The 22,500-nt window shown below is 40.9% G+C and overlaps 2 protein-coding genes across 2 annotated transcripts in view; both read left to right on the top strand.

Moving 5' to 3' along the window:
* Positions 1 to 18,486, top strand: part of afg3l1 (AFG3-like AAA ATPase 1) — a gene marked incomplete at its 3' end in the record, with an annotated part of 18,617 nt that extends 131 nt beyond the window's left edge. The window contains exons 1-17 of the mRNA XM_080028465.1: positions 1 to 102; positions 2,003 to 2,087; positions 3,119 to 3,201; positions 4,833 to 4,982; positions 5,395 to 5,466; positions 6,104 to 6,228; positions 6,661 to 6,817; positions 7,804 to 7,917; positions 8,574 to 8,711; positions 9,355 to 9,508; positions 11,342 to 11,449; positions 12,151 to 12,276; positions 14,455 to 14,565; positions 15,444 to 15,559; positions 16,037 to 16,237; positions 17,283 to 17,477; positions 18,238 to 18,486. The exon at positions 1 to 102 is cut by the window's left edge and continues 131 nt beyond it. Coding sequence (XP_079884591.1) covers positions 1 to 102; positions 2,003 to 2,087; positions 3,119 to 3,201; positions 4,833 to 4,982; positions 5,395 to 5,466; positions 6,104 to 6,228; positions 6,661 to 6,817; positions 7,804 to 7,917; positions 8,574 to 8,711; positions 9,355 to 9,508; positions 11,342 to 11,449; positions 12,151 to 12,276; positions 14,455 to 14,565; positions 15,444 to 15,559; positions 16,037 to 16,237; positions 17,283 to 17,477; positions 18,238 to 18,486 — 2,286 coding nt within the window. The remainder of the gene's footprint in view (positions 103 to 2,002; positions 2,088 to 3,118; positions 3,202 to 4,832; positions 4,983 to 5,394; positions 5,467 to 6,103; positions 6,229 to 6,660; positions 6,818 to 7,803; positions 7,918 to 8,573; positions 8,712 to 9,354; positions 9,509 to 11,341; positions 11,450 to 12,150; positions 12,277 to 14,454; positions 14,566 to 15,443; positions 15,560 to 16,036; positions 16,238 to 17,282; positions 17,478 to 18,237) is intronic.
* LOC307250690 (protein NLRC3-like) overlaps positions 1 to 22,500 on the top strand; it is a 439,475-nt gene that overhangs the window by 23,870 nt on the left and 393,105 nt on the right. The gene's annotated exons all lie outside the window — the stretch shown is intronic.

Consider the following 22,500-nt stretch of genomic DNA (forward strand, 5'->3'; position numbering starts at 1 on the left):
GTCTCGTTGCCTTTCTGCCGGGCTCCAGGACACCGGGCGAGGCTATCAGCGTTGACCGCAGTAAGGCGACTCATAATCGGATACAGAAGCTACGCTGCCCCGGTGAGTGTCCATGGAGGTTTTTTATTGACTAAGAAATGTACTTTTGGTGAATTAATGACGTTGATTTTGTCTCCACGTGGGTTGGAAGTAAGATTGAAACCAAGGTGTATTTGTTTTCAGGGGCACAGCTTGACTATTTACCAAATCCCATTACAAAATAGTTGAATTAAGAGTTCATTTGCTTAGTAAAACAATACTGTCTCATTAATAACTACATTTAAGACCCATTCTGCTAAATTATAACCTACTATCTAATTCGGCATTAATCAAATGTATCAAAAAGCATCGATTGTAGTAAAAATAATGAGTTTTTTCCCCCGAACCCAATACAAAATCATTCACTTTATGGATCGATTTCTGACACTCAAGCATTTAAGAGCAAATAACTTGATTATTATAAAACGCATTTATTGCAAGTATAAAAAGTGACTTTATTTTTGAATATGTTGTTCCTAACTACGCAGTTAGCTAGCGTACAGACGTTGGTAATATTATATATATAACAAATATTTTCTGTTACCTTTTCTGTTCTTTTTAAAGGGACACTGTGTAACATTTTAAGTAATTTATAAGCTAAAATCAATATCCTCACTCATAAGTATGTCCTCATTGGTGTAAAATCACCTCTGCCAATAATCTGAATTATCCTCCTGAGCGGAGAATTACAAATATTAATATTACATTTTGTACATTGAGCAGGTAAGTCTTATGGAGGCATCCATGTTGGTTGGAATGTCATCAGGTGCATTGTTTAAAATTTAGAATTGTTCTTGTCCTTGAAGGCCACTGTAGCTTCTGTCATTATTCTAAAGGGGTGGGGTTACCCAGGGAGCGTTGCATTCTAGAACTTTCTAGAACTTTCTTGATGATGTCATATTACACACTGCACCTTTAACATAGGCCTGGCTGGCACTAAGTAATATACAGTTACTACTCCTTTTCTCTTATGTCAAAATCGCATACCCCCCCTTTAATACAGGTGTGATAATAATGTACATTGGATCTCAGGTAGCTGTATTTACGTCTATTTAAGGGAACACTTCACCCATACGGAACCGGCGTTCTATCATTATACATCACTATTATAATATAATGAATGAGGTTTTTCTTCCCTCAGTCTTCCCTTGGCCCAGCTGTCCTGTTAATCCTAACCCTACATGTTTACTAGTGTGATGTCACACATGGGAAAATATAGGGTTAGACGGCGAGACCATAAAACACTCTTTCTGCCTTTTCTCAGGCTAGGAGGATGAACCGATTTCTAAAATGTTTTGCACATTTATACTACATAGGATCTCAGAGTTCAATACGACACCTTCATATTTCCACCGGTGAAGTAGGCCTTTAACGTCTGAAAATCGCTCTGAGAAAATATGTAGTTCAAATGTTAAACCATCCGCTGCTAATAAGAGGCACCAGGAGTCAGACAAATTAAATCGGTGCCGTCTCTGCAGTCGGTGCCAAAATACATCTAACTGTCCGCACACTGTTTTATGGAAAGAAAATTCACCCTCTAGATTTCTTTCCAACTCAAACTGAAGCCTCATATAACTTCAGCTGACCCTAATGTAATAATATAATATATGTTGAAGTGTTGTTAACTTTGTTTTAAATAGGTTAAACTAACATAAACATAATAAGGCCTTTTATTGGTATTAAAATGTCTTGAATCAATCTTGTGTGTGTGTGTGTGTGTGTGTGTGTGTGTGTGTGTGTGTGTGTGTGTGTGTGTGTGTGTGTGTGTGTGTGTGTGTGTGTGTGTGTGTGTGTGTGTGTGTGTGTGTGTGTGTGTGTGTGTGTGTGTGTGTGTGTGTGTGTGTGTGTGTGTGTGTGTGTGTGTGTGTGTGTGTGTGGGGTTCAGTTTTACTAACTCTTCTTCTTCTGTGGTGTTTTTTTCCAGAACATTTCTCGGAGTCCGTCTAACTTCCTGTCCAGTCGCAGGTTCCAGTCTGTTCAGAGAAGACTCTACTCCACTGAACCCAAAGGTAAGAAAGACACACACACACACTCACTCACTCACTCACTCACTCACTCACTCACTCACTCACTCACTCACTCACTCACTCACTCACTCACTCACTCACTCACTCACTCACTCACTCACTCACTCACTCACTCACTCACTCACTCACTCACTCACTCACTCACTCACTCACTCACTCACTCACTCACTCACTCACACACTCACACACACGCACACACGCACTCACTCACTCAAGAAGGTGAAACTCACTCACTCACACACTCACTCACTCACTCACTCACTCACTCACTCACTCACTCACTCACTCACTCACTCACTCACTCACTCACTCACTCACTCACTCAAGAAGGTGAAACAAAGACGGAGATTATTTTTAACATCTAATATTTTTTTTTTTTTAAGATATTTTTTTTTGGGCATTTTCAAGCTTTATTAGAGAGAGAGAGAGAGAGAGAGGGGGGATGACCTGCAGTAAAGGTCCACGGGTCGGATTTGAACCCGCGACCACTGCAACGAAGGCCTGAGCCAATATGGTACGCGCTCTATCCACTACACCACCGGAGCACCCCTCAACATCTACCATACTTTATTTAAAAGATAAAATCCAGTAATATTCAAGGCTTTTAGAAGTATTACATTTTATTTTAACACATTTTTTATGGACGCAAAATATCGGCAATTCTCATTATTGACAAAATCCCCCGATATCGAGATATTATTATTTTTTGTCAATTTCGCACATCCCTCTCTGAAATGTGTCCATTGGTTTTGGGATGAAACAGCATCTGGGGCGACTGTGGCTCAGGTGGTTAGGCGGGTTGGCCAATGATCCTAGGGTTGGTGGTTCGATCCCCGCTCGGCCACCTGTGTCATGGTTGTTGTGTCCCTGGGCAAGACACTTCACCCACCTTACCTTGAAAAGCGATAAATCCAATCCATTATTATTATTATTATCTAGATAATAATATATATATTCATTTGTGTGAAAAGCCGAAAAGCTGCTTTGTGTAACTGAATGTGTTTGAGTTTCAGATGGAAAAGGAGGAAAAGGAGGAAAAGGAGGGAAGAGAGGAGGAGGAGCGGCAGGGAAAGACTGGTGGAGCAGACTGCAGAAGGTAAGACACACTGTCTGTCTGTCTGTCTGTCTGTCTGTCTGTCTGTCTGTCTGTCTGTTTGTCTGTGTGTGTCTGTCTGCCTGTCTGTCTGTCTGTCTGTGTGTGTGTGTCTGTCTGTGTGTCTGCCTGTCTCTCTGTCTGTCTGTCTGTCTGTCTGTCTGTCTGTCTGTCTGTCTGTCTGTCTGCCTGCCTGTCTGTGTGTGTCTGTCTGCCTGTCTGTCTGTGTGTGTGTGTCTGTCTGTCTGTGTGTCTGCCTGTCTGTCTGTCTGTCTGTCTGCCTGCCTGTCTCTCTGTTTCAGTGTCTGTCTGTCTGTCTGTCTGTCTGTCTGCCTGCCTGTCTCTCTGTTTCAGTGTCTGTCTGTCTGTCTGTCTGTCTGTCTGTCTGTCTGTCTCTCACCCATCACTCTCAGTACTATAACAGATAAATATAATAAAATTAAAACCTCTTCAACCAATTACTAAGACTAAACTAAACATTTCTGTGCTTCTCTTCAGGGATGAATAATTATGAATTTGTTAAATAAAATAAAATTTAAAAAGTAAAAAAAAAAGTGTCTATTTACTTTCCCCTGTCTCATGTCTTCAGCAATACATTTAGAAATGTTTTGTTGCGATGACAGATGAATAGAATAAAATATTAAACAAAAACCTCTTCAACCATCGAATAAGACTAAACTAAACATGTCTGTGTTTCTCCTCAGGGATGAATAATTATTATAATGAATTTGTAAAAAAAAATTAAAAAATTAAACCTGCAGTGTGTAGAATTTTGGGTTTTATTTCCTAGCAGATTTTGTAGAAAGTAATTATAATATCCATAAGTACATTTAACTTAGTGCATAATAGCTGAATTTTTTTTTTTTTATTATTATTTTTTCCCTTAGAAAGGGTCTCATATATGTCCATATTTCTGCATATCTTGGACCAAGGCCTAGTGCCGCCATCTTGAAAGTGTCATAGTTGGAATGTCATCAGGTGCATTGTTTAAAATTTAGAATTGTTCTTGTCCTTGAAGGCCACTGTAGCTTCTGTTATTATTCTAAAGGGTTGGGGTTACCCAGGGAGCGTTGCATTCTAGAACTTTGTAGAACTTTCTTGATGATGTCATATTACACACTGCACCTTTTTAAACCTGCAGTGTGTAGAATTTTGGGTTTTATTTCCTAGCAGATTTTGTAGAAAGCAATTATAATATCCATAAGTACATTTAATTTAGTGCATAATAGCTGAACATTTTTTTTTAAATTATTTTCTTTTCCCTTAGAAAGGGTCTCATATATGTCCATATTTCTCCATATCTTGGACCAAGGCCTAGTGCCGCCATCTTGAAAGTGTCATAGTTGGAATGTCATCAGGTGCATTGTTTAAAATTTAGAATAGTTCTTGTCCTTGAAGGCCACTGTAGCTTCTGTTATTATTCTAAAGGGGTGGTGTTACCCAGGGAGTGTTGCATTCTAGAACTTTGTAGAACTTTCTTGATGATGTCATATTACACACTGCACCTTTAAGTAAAAAAAATAAATAAAAAAAATAAAATGAATAAATAACCTAAAGAGAGAAAAAAAACATGTCTCATGTCTTGATCAATAAATGTTAAAATATTTCCTTTTTTTCTCCATTGCTTTGCGCAGGGCGACCTCCCGTGGGATGAGAAGGATTTCCGTTACCTAGCGATCGGAGCGGCCGGAGTCGGCTCAGCTCTGCTCTACTATTACTTCAGAGACAACGGCAAAGAGATCAGCTGGAAAGACTTTATACATCGATATGTGGGACGAGGAATGGTGAGGGGTCTGTCTGTCTGTCTGTCTGTCTGTCTGTCTGTCTGTCTGTCTGTCTGTCTGTCTGTCTGTCTGTCTGTCTGTCTGTCTGTCTGTCTGTCTGTCTGTCTATCTATCTATCTATCTATCTATCTATCTATCTATCTATCTATCTATCTATCTATCTATCTATCTATCTATCTGTCTGTCTGTCTGTCTGTCTGTCTGTCTGTCTGTCTGTCTGTCTGTCTGTCTGTCTGTCTGTCTGTCTGTCTGTCTGTCTGTCTGTCTGTCTGTCTGTCTGTCTGTCTGTCTGTCTGTCTGTCTGTCTGTCTGTCTATCTATCTATCATTAATCCACTTTGATTTCTGCCTTTGCAATTTTCAGGTTAGTTTTCAAAATAATTTCCAGTGACTGACTCTGTGTGTGTGTGCAGGTGGATCGGTTAGAGGTCGTCAACAAACAATACGTCAGAGTGATTCTGGTGCCGGGAGCCGACACTGATGCCGTGAGTAAAAAAAACTAAACAAATACTAAAATCTGTCTCTTTAAATGTCCCTGGGGCGAAATTTGTGGTGACTGTGTCTCAGGTGGTAGAGCGGGTCGGCCAATGATCGAAGGGTTGCCGGTTCGATCCCCGCCCTGCCACTTGTGTCATGGTTGTTGTGTCCTTGGGAAAGACACTTCACCCACCTTGCCTTTATAAATCCAATCCATTATATTAGATATCATGACTTACTTCCTAATATTTTTTTTATTTTTTTATTATTATTATTATTACTTTTTTTTTTAAAGATATTTTTTTGGGCATTTTTATGCTTTATTTGATAGTGCAGAGAGACAGAGGTGAAATGGGGCAGAGAGGGGAGTGACATGCAGAGAACGACCGCGGGTGGGAATCGAACCCGGGTCTGCTGCTGGGCCCGGCCCGGGAGGGGGACGCCTTACCAACTGAGCTAAAGGCGCCCCCTCAAACACACAACTGTAAAAGTGAACCCACAAGCAAAATAAAAAATTAAATTAACAACTAACATGACGTACTCTACTTTACAGGTTTCTAAGACATTGTTTAAATTAAAGGTAAATGTTAAGCAACAAATGAAAAGTCAAAAAGGACTTTCTTACTAATATGTGTTTCTCTACAGAGTTACGTTTGGTTCAACATCGGCAGCGTGGACACGTTTGAGAGAAACCTGGAGGCTGCTCACATGGAGCTGGGCATGGAGTCTTCACGCCGGCCGGCTGTGGTCTATAGTACTGAGAGTGATGGGTGAGACGGGCAGGCAGACGGACAGACAGACAGACAGACAGACACTGAAACGGACACAAACTTGCACACAAACAGACAGACAGACAGACACACGCACACACACACACACAGACAGACAGACAGACGGACAGACACACAGAAAGACTCACTGAAACAGACAAAAAACTCGCACACAGACAAACAGACAGACGACAGACAGACACAGACGGACGGACGGACGGGCAGACGGACAGACAGACAGACACGGAAACAGAGAGACAGACACACACAGACGGGCAGGCAGACAGACAGACAGACAGACAGACAGACAGACTGAAACGGAGAGACACACACACACACACACACACACACACACACACACACACACACACACACACACACACACACACACTCTCTTGTCTATCTAATAAACCCCATTCTCTGTCCCCTCAGTTCCTTCATGATCAGCATGGTGCCTACGCTGCTTCTGATTGGCTTCCTGCTTTTCACTCTGCGGCGTGGACCAATGGGAGGAGGCCCTGGGGGAGGGAAAGGCGGGCCCTTCAGCATGAGCGAATCAACCGCCAAGATGATGAAGGACAACATCGATGTGTGTACTTTTACTGTTGTTATTATACAGTATTATTATTAATTAATTATTTATCTATCTATCTATCTGTCTGTCTGTCTGTCTGTCTGTCTGTCTGTCTGTCTGTCTGTCTGTCTGTCTGTCTGTCTGTCTATCTATCTATCTATCTATCTATCATCTATTTATCTATCTATCTATCTATCTATCTATCTATCTATCTATCTATCTATCTATCTATCTGTCTGTCTGTCTGTCTGTCTGTCTGTCTGTCTGTCTGTCTGTCTGTCTGTCTGTCTGTCTAACCCTGTTTTTACTGTTTTTATAGTATTTATTATTTATATGTTTTTTTTCCACAATATGTTCATTGTTATATTTCTGTTTTATCCAATAATTTACACACAGACATTTTCACTGTAAAATAATTACGGTACAAGTTAACAAAATACTATTATAATAATAGGTTTATTTTTTAAATAATATATATAAAAAAATTAAATAAAAATATAATAATTATCCCCCATTTAAAAAAAAAAATTATATATTATTATATATAATTTAATTATCCCCCATATTTAAATATTTTTTATTTTTTATTATATATATAATATATACATACTGTTTATTGTGTTTTTTTAAAAAGATGCTGCTACCAGGAAGTTCAAATCAAGTTTTATCGTATAACATGTAAAGACTGGGGCGACTGTGTCTCAGTTGGTAGAGAGGGTCGGCCGATGATCAAAGGGTTGGAGGTTCGATCCCCGCCCTGCCACCTGTGTCATAGTTGTTGTGTCCTTGGGCAAGACACTTCACCCACCTTGCCTCGTGTGAATGTCGATAGTTAGCCTGCTATCGGTGTATGAATGAATGTGTGTGTGAATGGTAACGTGTAAATGGGAACAGGTCTCCCTTGCAAAAGAGTCTTCGGACTCAATGGGATTTACCTAAACTAATAAAGTTTTATTGTATAACACGCGATGACTAATAAAGTTTCTATTCAATCCTCTCAGGTGAAGTTCAAAGACGTCGCCGGCTGTGAAGAGGCGAAACTAGAAATCATGGAGTTTGTCAATTTCCTGAAGAATCCTCAACAATACTCAGACCTGGGAGCAAAGATCCCTAAGGTAAAGAGACAGACAGACAGACAGACAGACAGACAGACAGACAGACAGACAGACAGACAGACAGACAGACAGACAGATGCTAGGTAAATACACTGTTTCGCCTGTTTTTAAAAGGTTTACACACATTTAAAAAACCTGGGTAGATACACAGACAGACAGACAGACAGACAGACAGACTGAAACACACACACACTGAAACACACACACACACCGAGGCGGACCAAAGTGCTGTACAGTAAAATACATTACATCCAAAACATCATTTTACCAGGTTTACACACATTTAAAAAAACCTGCGTCTACATTGGACACTTCTCTGTTCCTCAATTTTTTTTTATTTGCTGCGTTTTCTTTTGTGGCTGATAAAAATTGATGACGCAAAATCTGGGAGAAGAATAGATGAACATTTAGTAGTAAGCATTGTCAAAGAAAACTACAGTTTCGATTTGAGTTTTTTGCTAAACTTGACTAGAAATTTGTTCATTGCCAAGTCGCTTTTCAAATAAAAGGAATTTGCCTTAGTATTTTCCACGCACACGCGCACACACACATAACGGTCTCAATAAACGACAAATACTGCTAAAGTGAATATAGCCTATAAGATATAAATGAACCATAAGACCCTGTGTCCCCCCCCCCCCCCCCCCCCCTCCCAGGGAGCAGTGCTGTCTGGACCCCCCGGCACAGGGAAAACCCTCCTGGCTAAAGCTACGGCCGGAGAGGCCAACGTCCCCTTCATCACCGTCAACGGATCAGAGTTCCTGGAGATGTTTGTGGGCGTCGGACCGGCCAGGGTGAGTGGATTGAGAGATATTTAATTTTTTTAATGTTTTCAAGCTTTATTAGACAGTACAGAGGAGAGAGAGAGAGAGAGAGAGAGATGGTACGCGCTCTATCCACTACACCACCCCTTGAGCAACATTTTTAATTTATCTTTTTAAATTTCTTTTGGCATTTTTTAGCTTTGTTTTATTACATAGTTTTGGAGAGACAGAGATGAAATGTGTCAGAGAGGGGAATGACATGCAGAGAACCCCATAGAGTCTCAGTCCTCTTCACAGCAGACCTGGGTTAGAATCCAGCCCGGGTCGTTCTCTGCATGTCATCCCCCTCTCTGACACATTTCATTTTTACTCTGTCTCTAAACAACTGTCTAATAAAGCATGGAAACGCAAAAAAAAAGAAAAGAAGAAGATGCTATACATATATTTGATGATTTGTGTGTGTGTGTGTTTGTTTCTCTCTCTCTCTCTCTCTTCCTGTGTGTGTGTGTGTGTCTGTGTGTGTGTTTGTTTCTCTCTCTCTCTCTCTCTCTCTTCCTGTGTGTGTCTGTCTGTCTGTCTGTCTCCCTGTCTGTCTGTCTGTCTGTCTGTCTGTCTGTCTGTCTGTCTGTCTGTCTGTCTGTCTGTCCGTCCGTCTGTCTGTCTGTGTCTGTAGGTGCGTGACATGTTTGCGATGGCCAGAAAGAACGCTCCGTGCATCCTGTTCATAGACGAGATAGACGCGGTCGGGCGGAAGAGAGGGGGAGGGAACTTTGGAGGGCAGAGTGAACAGGAGAACACACTCAATCAACTACTGGTAGAGATGGACGGTAAGCTGTGTGTGTGTGTGTGTGTGTGTGTGTGTGTGTGTGTGTGTGTACCATGGTGTGTGTGTGTGTGTGTGTGTGTACCATGGTGTGTGTGTGTGTGTGTGTGTGTGTGTAACTTTGGAGGGCAGAGTGAGCAAGAGAACACACTCAGGCCCAATCCCAAATGACGCCCTAGGCACTCCCACTCCGTGAGCGAGTGTGACTCGCTGTGGAGTCACACTCGCGGCTGTGGAGTGCCACTCGATCATTAAGGGCGAGGGTATAACAACGGTGCGGCTTTGGCAAGTCCTCGCCTCTGTCGGACGGAAACAGGAAGAAGACACTATTTTGTCTTTATTTCTCACCCTAAAATAGAATTCCACCACATTTAGATTTGACCTGAAACACTCTTTACATTCATATTCAGCTACGCATGTAAGAGTAAAATGTAGTATTGAATAAAAACAAACACTCCCATGCTTTTTTGGCTGCATAATTTAGTTGTTGTTAAACATTTTCTAACTGCATATTCTTAATTTTACCAGCTCAGTCTGTAGTGGAGAAAACGGGTGGGTGTTTGATCCGCTGTTTAATTATCCTTTTAGTTTACATGCACAGCAGCATACACAACCAGGGAAAAGAACAATAGTCTGCTAAAGCATGTATTCCACTTGTCATGATCTGCCATTACGACCGGCGAATCGCGGCAGTTAATTAGCGTGCATAAATTATAATGCACTGCAAGGGTGGTCATATATAAGAAAAGTCATGCGCTCCAGCTGACTGACGTCACCGCCGCTATTACTACCCCTCATCGGCTGTAACAGAAACACAAATCTTAACTAACAATTTAAGGAAATAATAATCACTGTCCCTTATTAACTTGTGGGCATTTTCTTCATCTGCTTCGTTTGATCTTTTTCCACGCCTTGAAAATACACTAACGGTAGACAAGTGGCATAATCAAATCAACAAGTGTAAAACAACATGTTCGTTCCGATATTATAGGCTACCCTCCGGTTCCGTCATTTAGGGCTTTGCATAAAAATAATCAATCAAATGTCTGTTTGAGGTAAGGGAACGTTTCATTTATAATTCGGGAAACAAACTCCCTGGAACTCTCATTTGTAAGTTAGCTCCCCCATTCCGGACATAATTGATTGGCGGACACCTGTGTCAAACGTAGGGCTGAGCCAACGTCGATGCAGACTCGATGATCGAGGGCTTTATCACCCACTTACACTCGAGGCTCGATGGTTTGGGACGACACTCAATATGGCGGGCTCTCCTCGCGAACGCGCAAACGGAGGGATAGTGGATAGGGATAGGGTGTAGGGGGTGGATCTAGATTGGGCCTCAATCAACTACTGGTAGAGATGGACGGTAAGCTGTGTGTGTGTGTGAGACTGTTTGTGTGTGTGTGTGACTGTGTGGGGAGGGAACTTTTTCAAAATATTATATAGTGTTTGACAAATATAAAAGGTCAGTTTCATATATATACTGTATATAGGCCTATATATTTTTTTATTTTTATTTTTTTTATTCGTTTTTTGTACCTAAACTACAAGTGTTTGAAAATATGTTATAAGTGGTATATAAAAGCTAAAACTTCAGCCTACACCTTTTGAGAAAATAATTATTAATTTAGTTTCTTAAATTATTCACCTTGTTTCTTAAATTGTGCTATATAAATAAACTTGCCCTTGCCTTTTATGTTTTTTTTTCTTCCTTTGAAATCAACTGCCAGTTTGTTATTCATTTCTATGTCTAGTCCTTGAAAAAACAGAAATAAATGACTACTACTACTACATTTAGGTGTTAAATTGTCCTGTGTTTATGTTTATGTTGTTGTAGGTTTTAACACGGCGACCAACGTAGTGGTTCTGGCTGGAACCAACAGAGCAGACATCCTGGACCCTGCTCTGATGAGGCCGGGACGCTTTGACAGACAGATCTACATAGGTCAGAATTACACACTGGAACACATTACAATATACTTGACATGACAATATTTGACTGTGGCTCAGGTGGTAGAGCGGGTCAGCCGATGATCAAAGGGTTGGAGGTTCGATCCCCCACCCTGCCACCTGTGTCATGGTTGTTGTGTCCATGGGCAAGACACTTCACCCACCTTGCCTCGAGTGAATGTTGATAGTTAGCCTGCTATCGGTGTACGAATGTGTGTGTGAATGGTAACGTGGGAAAGGAAAACAGGTCTCCCTTGCAAAAGAGTCTTCGGACTCAATGGGATTTACCTGTAGAAATAAAGGTTAAAAAAAAACTATCTACTATGCCACCGGGGCGCCCTGATGACATAGTACATTACAATACTTATGGAGGGGGGTTTTAATTTTTTTTGCCATTTTCAAGCTTTATTAGACAGTACAGAGTTGAAATGGGGAGACAGAGAGAGAGAGAGAGAGAGAGAGGGGGGATGACCTGCAGTAAGATTTGAACCCGCGATCACTGCAACGAAGGCCGGAGCCAATATGGTACACGCTCTATCCACTACACCACCGGAGCGCTCCTGGTTTCTTCTTTTGGCATTTGTTAGAACAGAACAGGCTTTTTTCAACCAGCCGGCCTGTGAGTTTTAGGTTTGATTCTCTCACTACTCTACATCCTAAAACAGGAGACTGATTTATTTTATTCTCTCCCCTCAGGTCCTCCAGACATCAAAGGCCGAGCGTCCATCTTTAAAGTCCACCTGCGTCCGATCAAGACAGACCCGGCCATGGACAAAGACGCTATCGCCAGGAAGATGGCAGCCGCTACCCCGGGCTTCACTGGTGAGTTACTGCTCAATGCTCACACTGAATATGGAGATATTTTATTAAACTGTTAAAGAGACATGCAGGGACATTTAAAATGTTTAGTTTAGTCAGAGGCGGCCTTGACAATCAGGGGGCTCGTTTCAAGACAAAGGTTGCGTTCCGAATCGCATACTCTTTCTTTTTTCTATTCTACATACTACATCCGACGATAAAAATAATCTAGTTAGGATGCAGTAGGCATACTATTGGGACATACTTTACTCTCTTATTTCATCATAACATTGCGCCTTGATCTTGCCTCTTGCTTTTATATCCGTCGCATCCCCGTTTGTTTTCATAATAGGCTTTGTCGATGTGACGTCACTTCACGTGCGCACTGGATTGTGGGACAGAATCGCCCAAATAGGATGCACTTTTCAACACTAACAATCTTGGCCGCATGAAGTAGGACATTCGGGTACTTCTAACCATCCTAAATCTGGCCACAAGAATCGGGACATCCTAAATCTTCTTTCTACATACTATATAGTAGAAAGTATGCGATTCGGAACGCAACCCTAGTGTGGGGCCCCCCACTTTTTAATTTTTTTGTTATATAAATAATTCTTGTGCATGCTCCCCACGAAAAGAAAAAAGATTGTGGAATCCTGTTGGTCCATAGACAGATTATGAGATAATGGTCCCTGGGCCCAGACTATTAAACCCCCCCCCCCACTCCTACCTATCCAGTCAGGCACACTGACTTTTCCCCACAGGTACATACAATTAATGGCAAAAAAATATTATGGAAGTCAAGTCAGTGTTTCCAACAGGATGTATTTAAACTACATAGATCTCAGAGTTCAATACACCTTCATATTTCCACTGGTGAAGTAGGTCTTTAAAGAAAGGCCGTCCCTAAAGAGTACCGTACTTTTCGGCCTACAAGCCGCGACTTTTTCCCCGTTTTTCGACCCTGTTATTACACAGCACAGTATATATTCTGTAGCTACTGGGGATGGGCGTTAGTAATCGAGTACTCGAGTACTCCTCGTTTCAAATGATCTCGATTGGTGGATGAGGAAAATCGTTTTTTTTTGTTTTTGTGTGTTTGTAGCCTTTAGGCCGGCCGGCGGGCCGCCCCTATTTTAAAATGTTATATACGTGTACAAAACGGCACAAAACGGATATAAAGTTTAACAAAATTAAATATTTTGATCCAAGTTAAATAAACTAAGCGTTGTGTCAAACAGAAACCGCAAATAACTGCCACCTCCGTGCAGCGCAGCCAGTGTGTGGTCTCCACAGCACCGCGGAGCTGAATGCGGTGCTGGAAAACTTGGAAAGACACGTAAAGAAGCCAGGCTGACTTCGGGCACATTCGAGCAAACGACATTTAATAAGCCTTTATTATGGAGTATAGGATTGAGATTCAAAAGCCGACGGTGTAACGTTCCGTTAACGAGGAATTAGTCGCGGTAATTAGTCACGGACAGGAGTGAGCATACGCGATTGGATATACTAGCCTACTACTTCTACTGCTTTGGTGAGTTATTTAGCCTATCTATGTGTTTAAATTGTAGGACAATAATTTTATTGTATTTGCTGCCCTTCTTATTTTAAATGTCTATTTTGAATGTTAGCCAACTACAGCCCATGCTTTTTTTCTCTCTCTTTTTTCTCTCTCCACCGCAGACCTACTCGATCGGTTTAAATTGTGGCCCGCTTATTTAATTACTTTCAGTTAGGAAAATGTGTTTTAAACTTGTGGAAAATAAATCCTTAATATCATATGGCAACTGTGACTGTTTGACACAAGCATTGAGCGCTTTATTGCGGTCAACCGTTGTTCTGTAGACAGATGCGTTGCGTCCTAAAAATAGAAAAAAGTTTAACGAAGAATCGATTGATCCTCGAGGAATGCAAGCGATCACACAAGTAGCGAAAACACTCGTGCCCATCCCTAATAGCTACTATTGCACAAAATGGTAACACTTACGTACGTTATGCAAATATGCAACTTGTTTGTTGAAATGTGGGAGCTTCCTCAAGCAGCCATCTCTTTCCCGACAATCCCCTCTGTGCACGAACTCTTACATATGGTAATTAAACATTATAACACCTGCGGCTTATTGTCCAGTGCGGCATATAGTACGGAAAGTACGGTAAATATGTTAACATGTATAATGAACTTCTGTTTGTCTGTGTGATCAGGAGCGGACATCGCTAACGTGTGTAACGAGGCGGCTCTGATCGCTGCCAGATACCTGGAGAAGTCTGTCAACGCAAAACACTTTGAGCAGGCGATAGACAGAGTCATCGGAGGTAAGACAGACAGACAGACAGACAGACAGACAGACAGACAGACAGACAGACAGACAGACAGACAGACAGACAGACAGACAGACAGACACACAGACACACAGACACACAGACACACAGACACACAGACAGACAGACGCATAGCTAGACAATAAAAAAATTGCACAAAATAATCATAGTAAAGGAATACTTCACCCATACGGAACCGGCGTTCTATCATTATAAAATCACTATTATAATATAATAAATTAGGTTCTTCCCTCAGTTTTCCCTCAGTCTTCCCTTGGCCCAGCTGTCCTGTTAATCCTAACCCTACATTTTCCCATGTGTGATGTCACACATGGGAAAATGTAGGGTTAGACAGTGAGACCATTAAACACTCTTTCTGCCTTTTCTCATGCTAGGATGAACCGATTTCTAAATTGTTTGCACATTTATACTACATAGGATCTCAGAGTTCAATACACCTTCATATTCCCACCAGGTGAAGTAGGTCTTTAAAGGGACACTGTGTAATATGACATCATCAAGAAAGTTCTAGAAAGTTTTAGAATGCAACGCTCCCTGGGTAACCCCACCCCTTTAGAATAATAACAGAAGCTACAGTGGCCTTCAAGGACAAGAACAATTCTAAATTTTAAACAACGCACCTGATGACATTCCAAAAACATGGATGCCTCCATAAGACCTGCCTGCTCAATGTACAAAATGTAATATTAATATTTGTAATTCTCCGCTCAGGAGGATAATTCAGATTATTGGCAGAGGTGATTTTACACCAATGAGGACATATTTATGAATGAGGATATTGATTTTAGCTAATACATTACTTAAAATGTTACACAGTGTCCCTTTAATAACACTGCTATCGTCCCACTCAGGTCTGGAGAAGAAGACCCAGGTGCTTCAGCCGACAGAGAAGAAGACGGTGGCCTATCACGAGGCCGGACACGCTATAGTGGGATGGTTCCTGGAACACGCTGACCCACTGCTCAAGGTAGACAGACACACAAACAGACAGACAGACAGACGGACAGACACACAGACAGACAGACATCATTTTTCTAAACAGCCTTTTTATTAATTTAATTTAATTTAATTTAATTTAATTTAATTTAATTTAATTTAATTTAATTTAATTTAATTTAATTTAATTTAATTTTATTTTATTTTATTTTATTTTATTTTATTTTATTTTATTTTATTTTATTTTATTTTATTTTATTTTATTTTATTTTATTTTATTTTATTTTATTTTATTTTATTTTATTTTATTTTATTTTATTTTATTTTATTTTATTTTATTTTATTTTATTTAAGTATTATACATATCGGAAGAGTATGGAATTTTGAAATTGAGAATGTGAAGGAACCCTGACTAGTGCAGAACAGAAGTCCATTGTCCCTAATATCTCTCTCTCTCTCTCTCTCTCTCTCTCCCTCCCTCCCTCCCTCCCTCCCTCCCTCCCCTCAGGTATCCATCATCCCCCGTGGTAAGGGTCTAGGCTATGCCCAGTACCTCCCCAGAGAGCAGTATCTCTACAGCAAGGAGCAGCTGTTTGATCGCATGTGTATGATGCTGGGAGGCAGAGTGGCTGAACATACCTTCTTTGGAAGAATCACAACCGGAGCCCAAGACGATCTGAAGAAAGTCACGCAGTCTGCATACGCTCAGGTAGATAATGCATACAAATACACAGACAGACAGACAGACACATATTCACTCACTCACTCACTCACTCACTCACTCACTCACTCACTCACTCACTCACTCACTCACTCACTCACTCACTCACTCACTCACTCACTCACTCACTCACTCACTCACTCACTCACTCACACACACACACACACACACACACACACACACACACACACACACACACACACACACACACATACACTATAACATGCACGTGAAATTACACACAGTCTGCATATGCTCAGGTAAATATGCACGCATACACATACCACACACACACACACACACACACACACACACACACACACACACACACACACACACACACACACACACACACACACACACACACACACACACACACACACACACACACACACACACACACACACACACACACATTCAGCATACTCAAAGGTAGACAAGACGAACACATTTCAGTCATTTACAATTAAAAAATAAAATATATTGCGATAACATTTTTCTCTGATAGCTCTATTAGGTGATTTGTGAATGTACATTACATGAACACCCTTCCATTTTACAGGTAGGGCAATCCTGGAACAACTTACAGCAACAAATTAAACTAAATAACTTCATATCTTTTAACCAATTTAAACAAACTATCTTAAATCTGCCAAACTCTACCTGTAACTGTTTTAATTAGACTATATTGTACTTTCACCCATTTAATTTTAATTGCTGCCACTCTTCACCACTATGTAAATGTTTCAATTGTTTTTTTCTCTTCACCTATTGTTGTGTATTTGATGTATTTGCATTGAATATTGTTTATGTAATGTTGTTTTTCCTTTGAATTTGTTTCATCTCGACGTCATTGTAAATGAGGGTCACCCCTCAATTGGTCTCTCGGGGATAAATAAAAGTTAAATAAATAAAATAAATAAATGTATGAAATCATTTAAACAAAAAATTCTCAGTATATTTTATGCTTCAGGAAACTTGAATAAGTATTCTTTTAATAAATTGAATTAATTTCTCCCCCCCTCTCTCCCAGGTGGTCCAGTTTGGGATGAGTGACGCGGTGGGGCAGGTGTCCTTCGACCTCCCTAAGCAGGGGGAGATGGTCATGGAGAAGCCCTACAGCGAGGCCACGGCTGAGCTCATCGACCGGGAGGTGAGGATGCTGGTGGACCGGGCCTACCAGAGAACCCTGGAGCTCATTCAGGACAAGAGGGACCTCGTGGACCTGGTGAGTCTGGGGGTTTCAAAATGACGTCCTAATTCTGACGTCAATTTCTGGGGCGACTGTGGCTCAGTTGGTAGAGCGGGTCGGCCGATGATCAAAGGGTTGGAGGTTCGATGCCCGCCCTGCCACCTGTGTCATAGTTGTTGTGTCCTTGGGCAAGACTCTCTCTCTCTCTCTCTCTCTCTCTCTCTCTCTCTCTCTCTCTCTCTCTCTCACTCTCACTCTCACTCTCTCATACATACACCTATCTATCTGTTTACATCCATTCTGCCCTGTATCCCTCTCTAGGTGGGTAAGCATCTGTTGGAGAAGGAGGTCCCAGTTAATACACAGCCTAGGCTCTGTAAACGGGAATGTTGCTAGCTACAGTGGGCTCTCGCTCTCTCTCACACTCTCTCTCACTCTCTCATACACACATGGGGCGGCAGTGGCGAAGTGGGCAGGGAGGTCGCCTTTGGAGTGCAGGGTCGGAGGTTCGATCCCCCGTCTACCCGCCACATGTCGAAGTGTCCCTGGGCAAGACATTGAACCCCAAATTGCTCCCGATAGTTAGCTTGCACCCTGCGTGGTAGCTGCTGCTGCTATCGGTGTATGAATGTGTGTGTGATTGGGTGAATGTGTACAAAACAATGTAAAGCGCTTTGAGTCTGTGAAAAACCAGGGAAAAGCGCTAAATAAGTGGAGTCTATTTACCCTTTTTACCATTTACACACCTATCTATCTGTTTACATCCATTCTGCCCTGTCTCCCCCCCCCCCTCCAGGTGGGTAAGCGTCTGCTGGAGAAGGAGGTCCTGGTGAAGGCAGACATGTTGGAGCTCCTGGGCCCCAGACCGTTTGAGGAGAAGTCGACGTACGAGGACTTTGTTGAGGGGACGGGCAGCTTTGAGGAGGACACCAGCCTGCCGGAGGGACTGAAAGACTGGAACACCGAGAAGGCAGTGGAGGGGGAGGGAGAGGGGGAGGGGGAGGGGGAGGGGGACAAGCCACAAGACAGACAGCAAGCCATGTAGACACACAATGGAAGGAAGTGTAGAAAAATGCGGTTCGGTTCGATTCACTGTCAATATTTTTTTTTTTTTTTTTCGACAATTTATTGAACTGGTTAAAATAATACAGAGACAAATATAAACGTATAAGATGGAAAGGGTGCAAAGATAAGCGAACCAAGCCGTACCTATATCACAGGACCATACACAGCAAGCCATGTAGACAATGCAAAGGAAGGCCATGTAGAAAATATACACGGTTGACTGAGCAGTCCAGTACGGTACACATTAACCTGTGTTTCCACTGTCGATAGTTGTAAAGGGTATTAAATTAATAGGATATTTTCACGCAACCACCCTGGATGTGTGTGTATGGATAAGTGTCTGGTTCTGGTCTGTTTTTAAAGTTAAAGAAGTTTCTGGAAAAAGTAAAATACGGCAGAGATTTAGGGCTACCTTCAGGGGGAAAAAAATGTGGAGACAATGCCAATAAAAATATCGTAATTTAACAAGAATAAAATGTGTAAATTTAAGAGAATAAAGTCTTGATTTACCAAGAATAAATATGTTAATATACGCTTATAAAAATTCAAATGTATAAAATTACAAATATATTCTCTTAATTTCATTTATTTTTCTCCTTAAAAAATGGCCCTAATACTCAGCCATAGAGGATAAGGTAGGGACCGAATATAGTACATTTAAGTCGATAAATTAATGAAGTAATTTAAAGGTGCTACGAGGAACTTTTAAAAATTTCTGAAAAAGTCTCACTTTCACAACGACATGTAACAGCAAACGAGACCATCAGTGCAAAGAATGCTATTTTCATATAGTGTTTCTTAATGCCTTTGTCATGGGTGTACTGTATGCTCACCCAGGAACAACAGCTGGCGTAGTAAAAAAACACTACCACTTTTGTCCAAAAGGGGGGCGCTAGAATTAACACAAACAGAAAGTCCCTCGGAGCACCTTTTAAGTTTAAAACTGATTAAATCAAGATTTTTTTTCAGATTTCAGTCATTTTTCAGTTTGTCTTCCTCCCTCCCTCCCTCCTGAGCCGAAAAACACACCAACTGGCCTTACAACCGCATACCAACCAACCAACCAACCAACCAACCAACCAACCACCAACAACAGACTGTTTTTAATATTCCTGTATCGTGTGTAAACAGATTTTTTTTCTTTTTATTTATTACATCATAAAGGGAGTTTTTTTTACTCCGGGACTGACGCGACCATCGTCTCAAGAACTTTCAATATATTCTGAATAAATGTGTGACGTTATAATTTTATGTTGTAAACTGCAGAAGGTTATCAATTAAAGTTGTGTATTTCTTTTATACAAATACTTGTAAGGTGTGTGTGTGTGTGTGTGTGCGTGTGCGTGTGCGTGTGCGTGTGCGTGCGCGTGCGTGTGCGTGTGCGTGTGCGTGTGCGTGTGTGTGTGTGACAGTGCGCATTCACAGATAGTTTTGTCCAGTTTGGTGCTATATACATTGAATTCCATTCATTTTCTGTCGGGTTAGGGTTAGACTAGGGTTGCTATCTCTCACAAGGAAAGTCTGACGCCCCTAAAAACTTACTCCACTTATTAACATCAGTCATGCTAATATACCCACCAAAGGATTTGATTCTCGGATGAAGAGAAATCAATTTTGAGAGGGGGTGTTTTTCAGAGTAAGCCAGTCCATTTTGATGCAATTTACATTGAATTCCATTCATTTTCTGTAGGGTTAGGGTTTGGCTAGGGTTGCTATCTCCCACAAGGAAAGTCCGACACCCCTGAAACTTACTCCACTTATTAACATCGGTCACGCTAATATACCCACCAAAGGATTTGATTCTCGGATGAAGATAAATCAATTATGAGAGGGGGTGTTTTTCAGAGTAAGCCAGTCCATTTCCAATCATTTTCTGCAGGGTTAGGGTTGGGCTAGGGTTGCTATCTCCCACAAGGAAAGTCTGACGCTCATGAAATTTACTCCACTTATTAATATCAGTCACGCTAATATACCCACCAAAAGATTTGATTCTCGGATGAAGATAAATCAACTTTGAGGGGGGGTGATTTTCACAGCAAGCCAGTCCATTTCCAATAATTTTCTGTGGGGTTAGGGTTAGACTAGGGTTGCTATCTCCCACAAGGAAAGTCCAACGCCCCTAAAACTTACTCCACTTATTAATATCAGTCACGCAAATATACACACCAAAGGATTTGATTCTCGGATGAAGAGAAATCGATTATGAATGGGGGTGCTTTTCACAGCAAGCCAGTCCATTTCCAATCATTTTCTGTGGGGTTAGGGTTGGGCTAGGGTTGCTATCTCCCACAAGGAAAGTCCAACGCCCCTGAAACATACTCCAATTATTAACATCGGTCACGCTAATATACCCACCAAAAGATTTGATTCTCGGATGAAAATAAATCAATTTTGAGGGGGGGTTTCTTATTGGGGTCCACTTCTTAACATCAGTCATACATTAAAAGCATAATATGTTTATAGTATGTCTTTCGTTTTTTCTTGTATGTATATTAAATGTTCCAACTGGGAAATAATAATAAAATAAAAAAAATTAAAAATCCAGTTTTTAGGAGTTCACAAAAGCTGGAGTTTTATTCATAACCACACACACACACACACACGTTGCACAGATTTTTTTAAACAGAACTTTGGACGAAAAAAAAATAAAAATATTACAAATGTTTTTTTATTTGACCTTTAGATAAAATAACAATTTAAAGCTATAGTGCGAAACTTTTCCATACAAAATGAATGTCGGTTACATTCAAGCCATCGCCACTAAAACTGTGTTGACACAGAGTTGATTAAGCCTATCAGACCCTTGGATTTATTTTGACCTAAAAAGTAACAAAACAAATTTAACTGGATTATTTCCTTAGAAAACATAAAGAGATCAGTTGGTAGGGCGTCCGGGTTTGATTCCAGCCCGCGGTCGTTCTCTGCATGTCACTCCCCTCTCTGCCCCATTTCAACTCTGTCTCTACACTATCAATAAAGCATATAAAATGCCAAAAAAACAAAAAAAAAAACAAAGAGGAATCATTTCTTACATTTGCAGAACATTTATCAAAAACGTGTTAAAGGTGCTGCGAGGAACTTTTTTGTTTTGTCTAGCGCCCCCCTTTGGACAAAAGCGGTAGTGTTTTTACTACACCAGCTGTTGTTCCAGGGTGAGCGTATACCCATGACAAAGGCATTAAGAAAAACTATATAAAAATAGCATTCTTTGCACTGATGGGTCTCGTTTGCTGTTACATGTAATTTATGATCATCAGAGGAAAAATTTTCTGAAATATTTAAAAGTTCCTCATAGCACCTTCAAAATCTAAAACCTTTTCTCTCATGACGTTTATTTTTGACAAATCAATCACACAAAAATAAACCTGAAAAAGTTGATCAATTAGCAGTACTTCCTTCAGTCAAACAATAACAACAAAACTCCAATGAATAACTGTACAGATTTGTGGCCCTTTAAAGCTATAGTGCGTAACTTCTTTCATATAAATTAATGTATGTGACATTCAATCCATCGCCAAACGAGTTGACACAAAGTTTATTAACTGGTGTGGCCACCCCACCCCACCCTGACACTGGTGCAGGAGCTCAGAAAAATCCCAAGAACAGCCCAAGAAATGTTTCAGTTGTTGATTCTACTGCTAAGAAAAAACCTGGACGTACAGCAGAAGGTTATAAAATCCATGCGCGCCATCACTGAAGGCTTTACCTCATGTAGATGGCGATGCACCGACAGTGTTGTTGTAATTACTCAGAATTCCTCATGGGGGGGGGCGACAGAAGTTACACACTACAGCTTTAACATTTGGCCACTGTATTTTCTCTTGACTTCTGACTTCTTGGAAATTGTAATTACAAATTATTTAAATATAAAACTCAACTCGTACACAATATTTCTGTATCAAAATGCTACAAAAACGCTACAATCTTCTCTTGTAGTTCCAATGTTTGTCCACTAGTTGCACAGTTCACACTTCAGGTCCATTGCAATCCAGAC

The sequence above is a fragment of the Ammodytes marinus genome (assembly GCF_949987685.1).
Source record: "Ammodytes marinus genome assembly, chromosome: 5".
In the NCBI taxonomy this organism is placed as follows: Eukaryota; Metazoa; Chordata; class Actinopteri; order Uranoscopiformes; family Ammodytidae; genus Ammodytes; species Ammodytes marinus.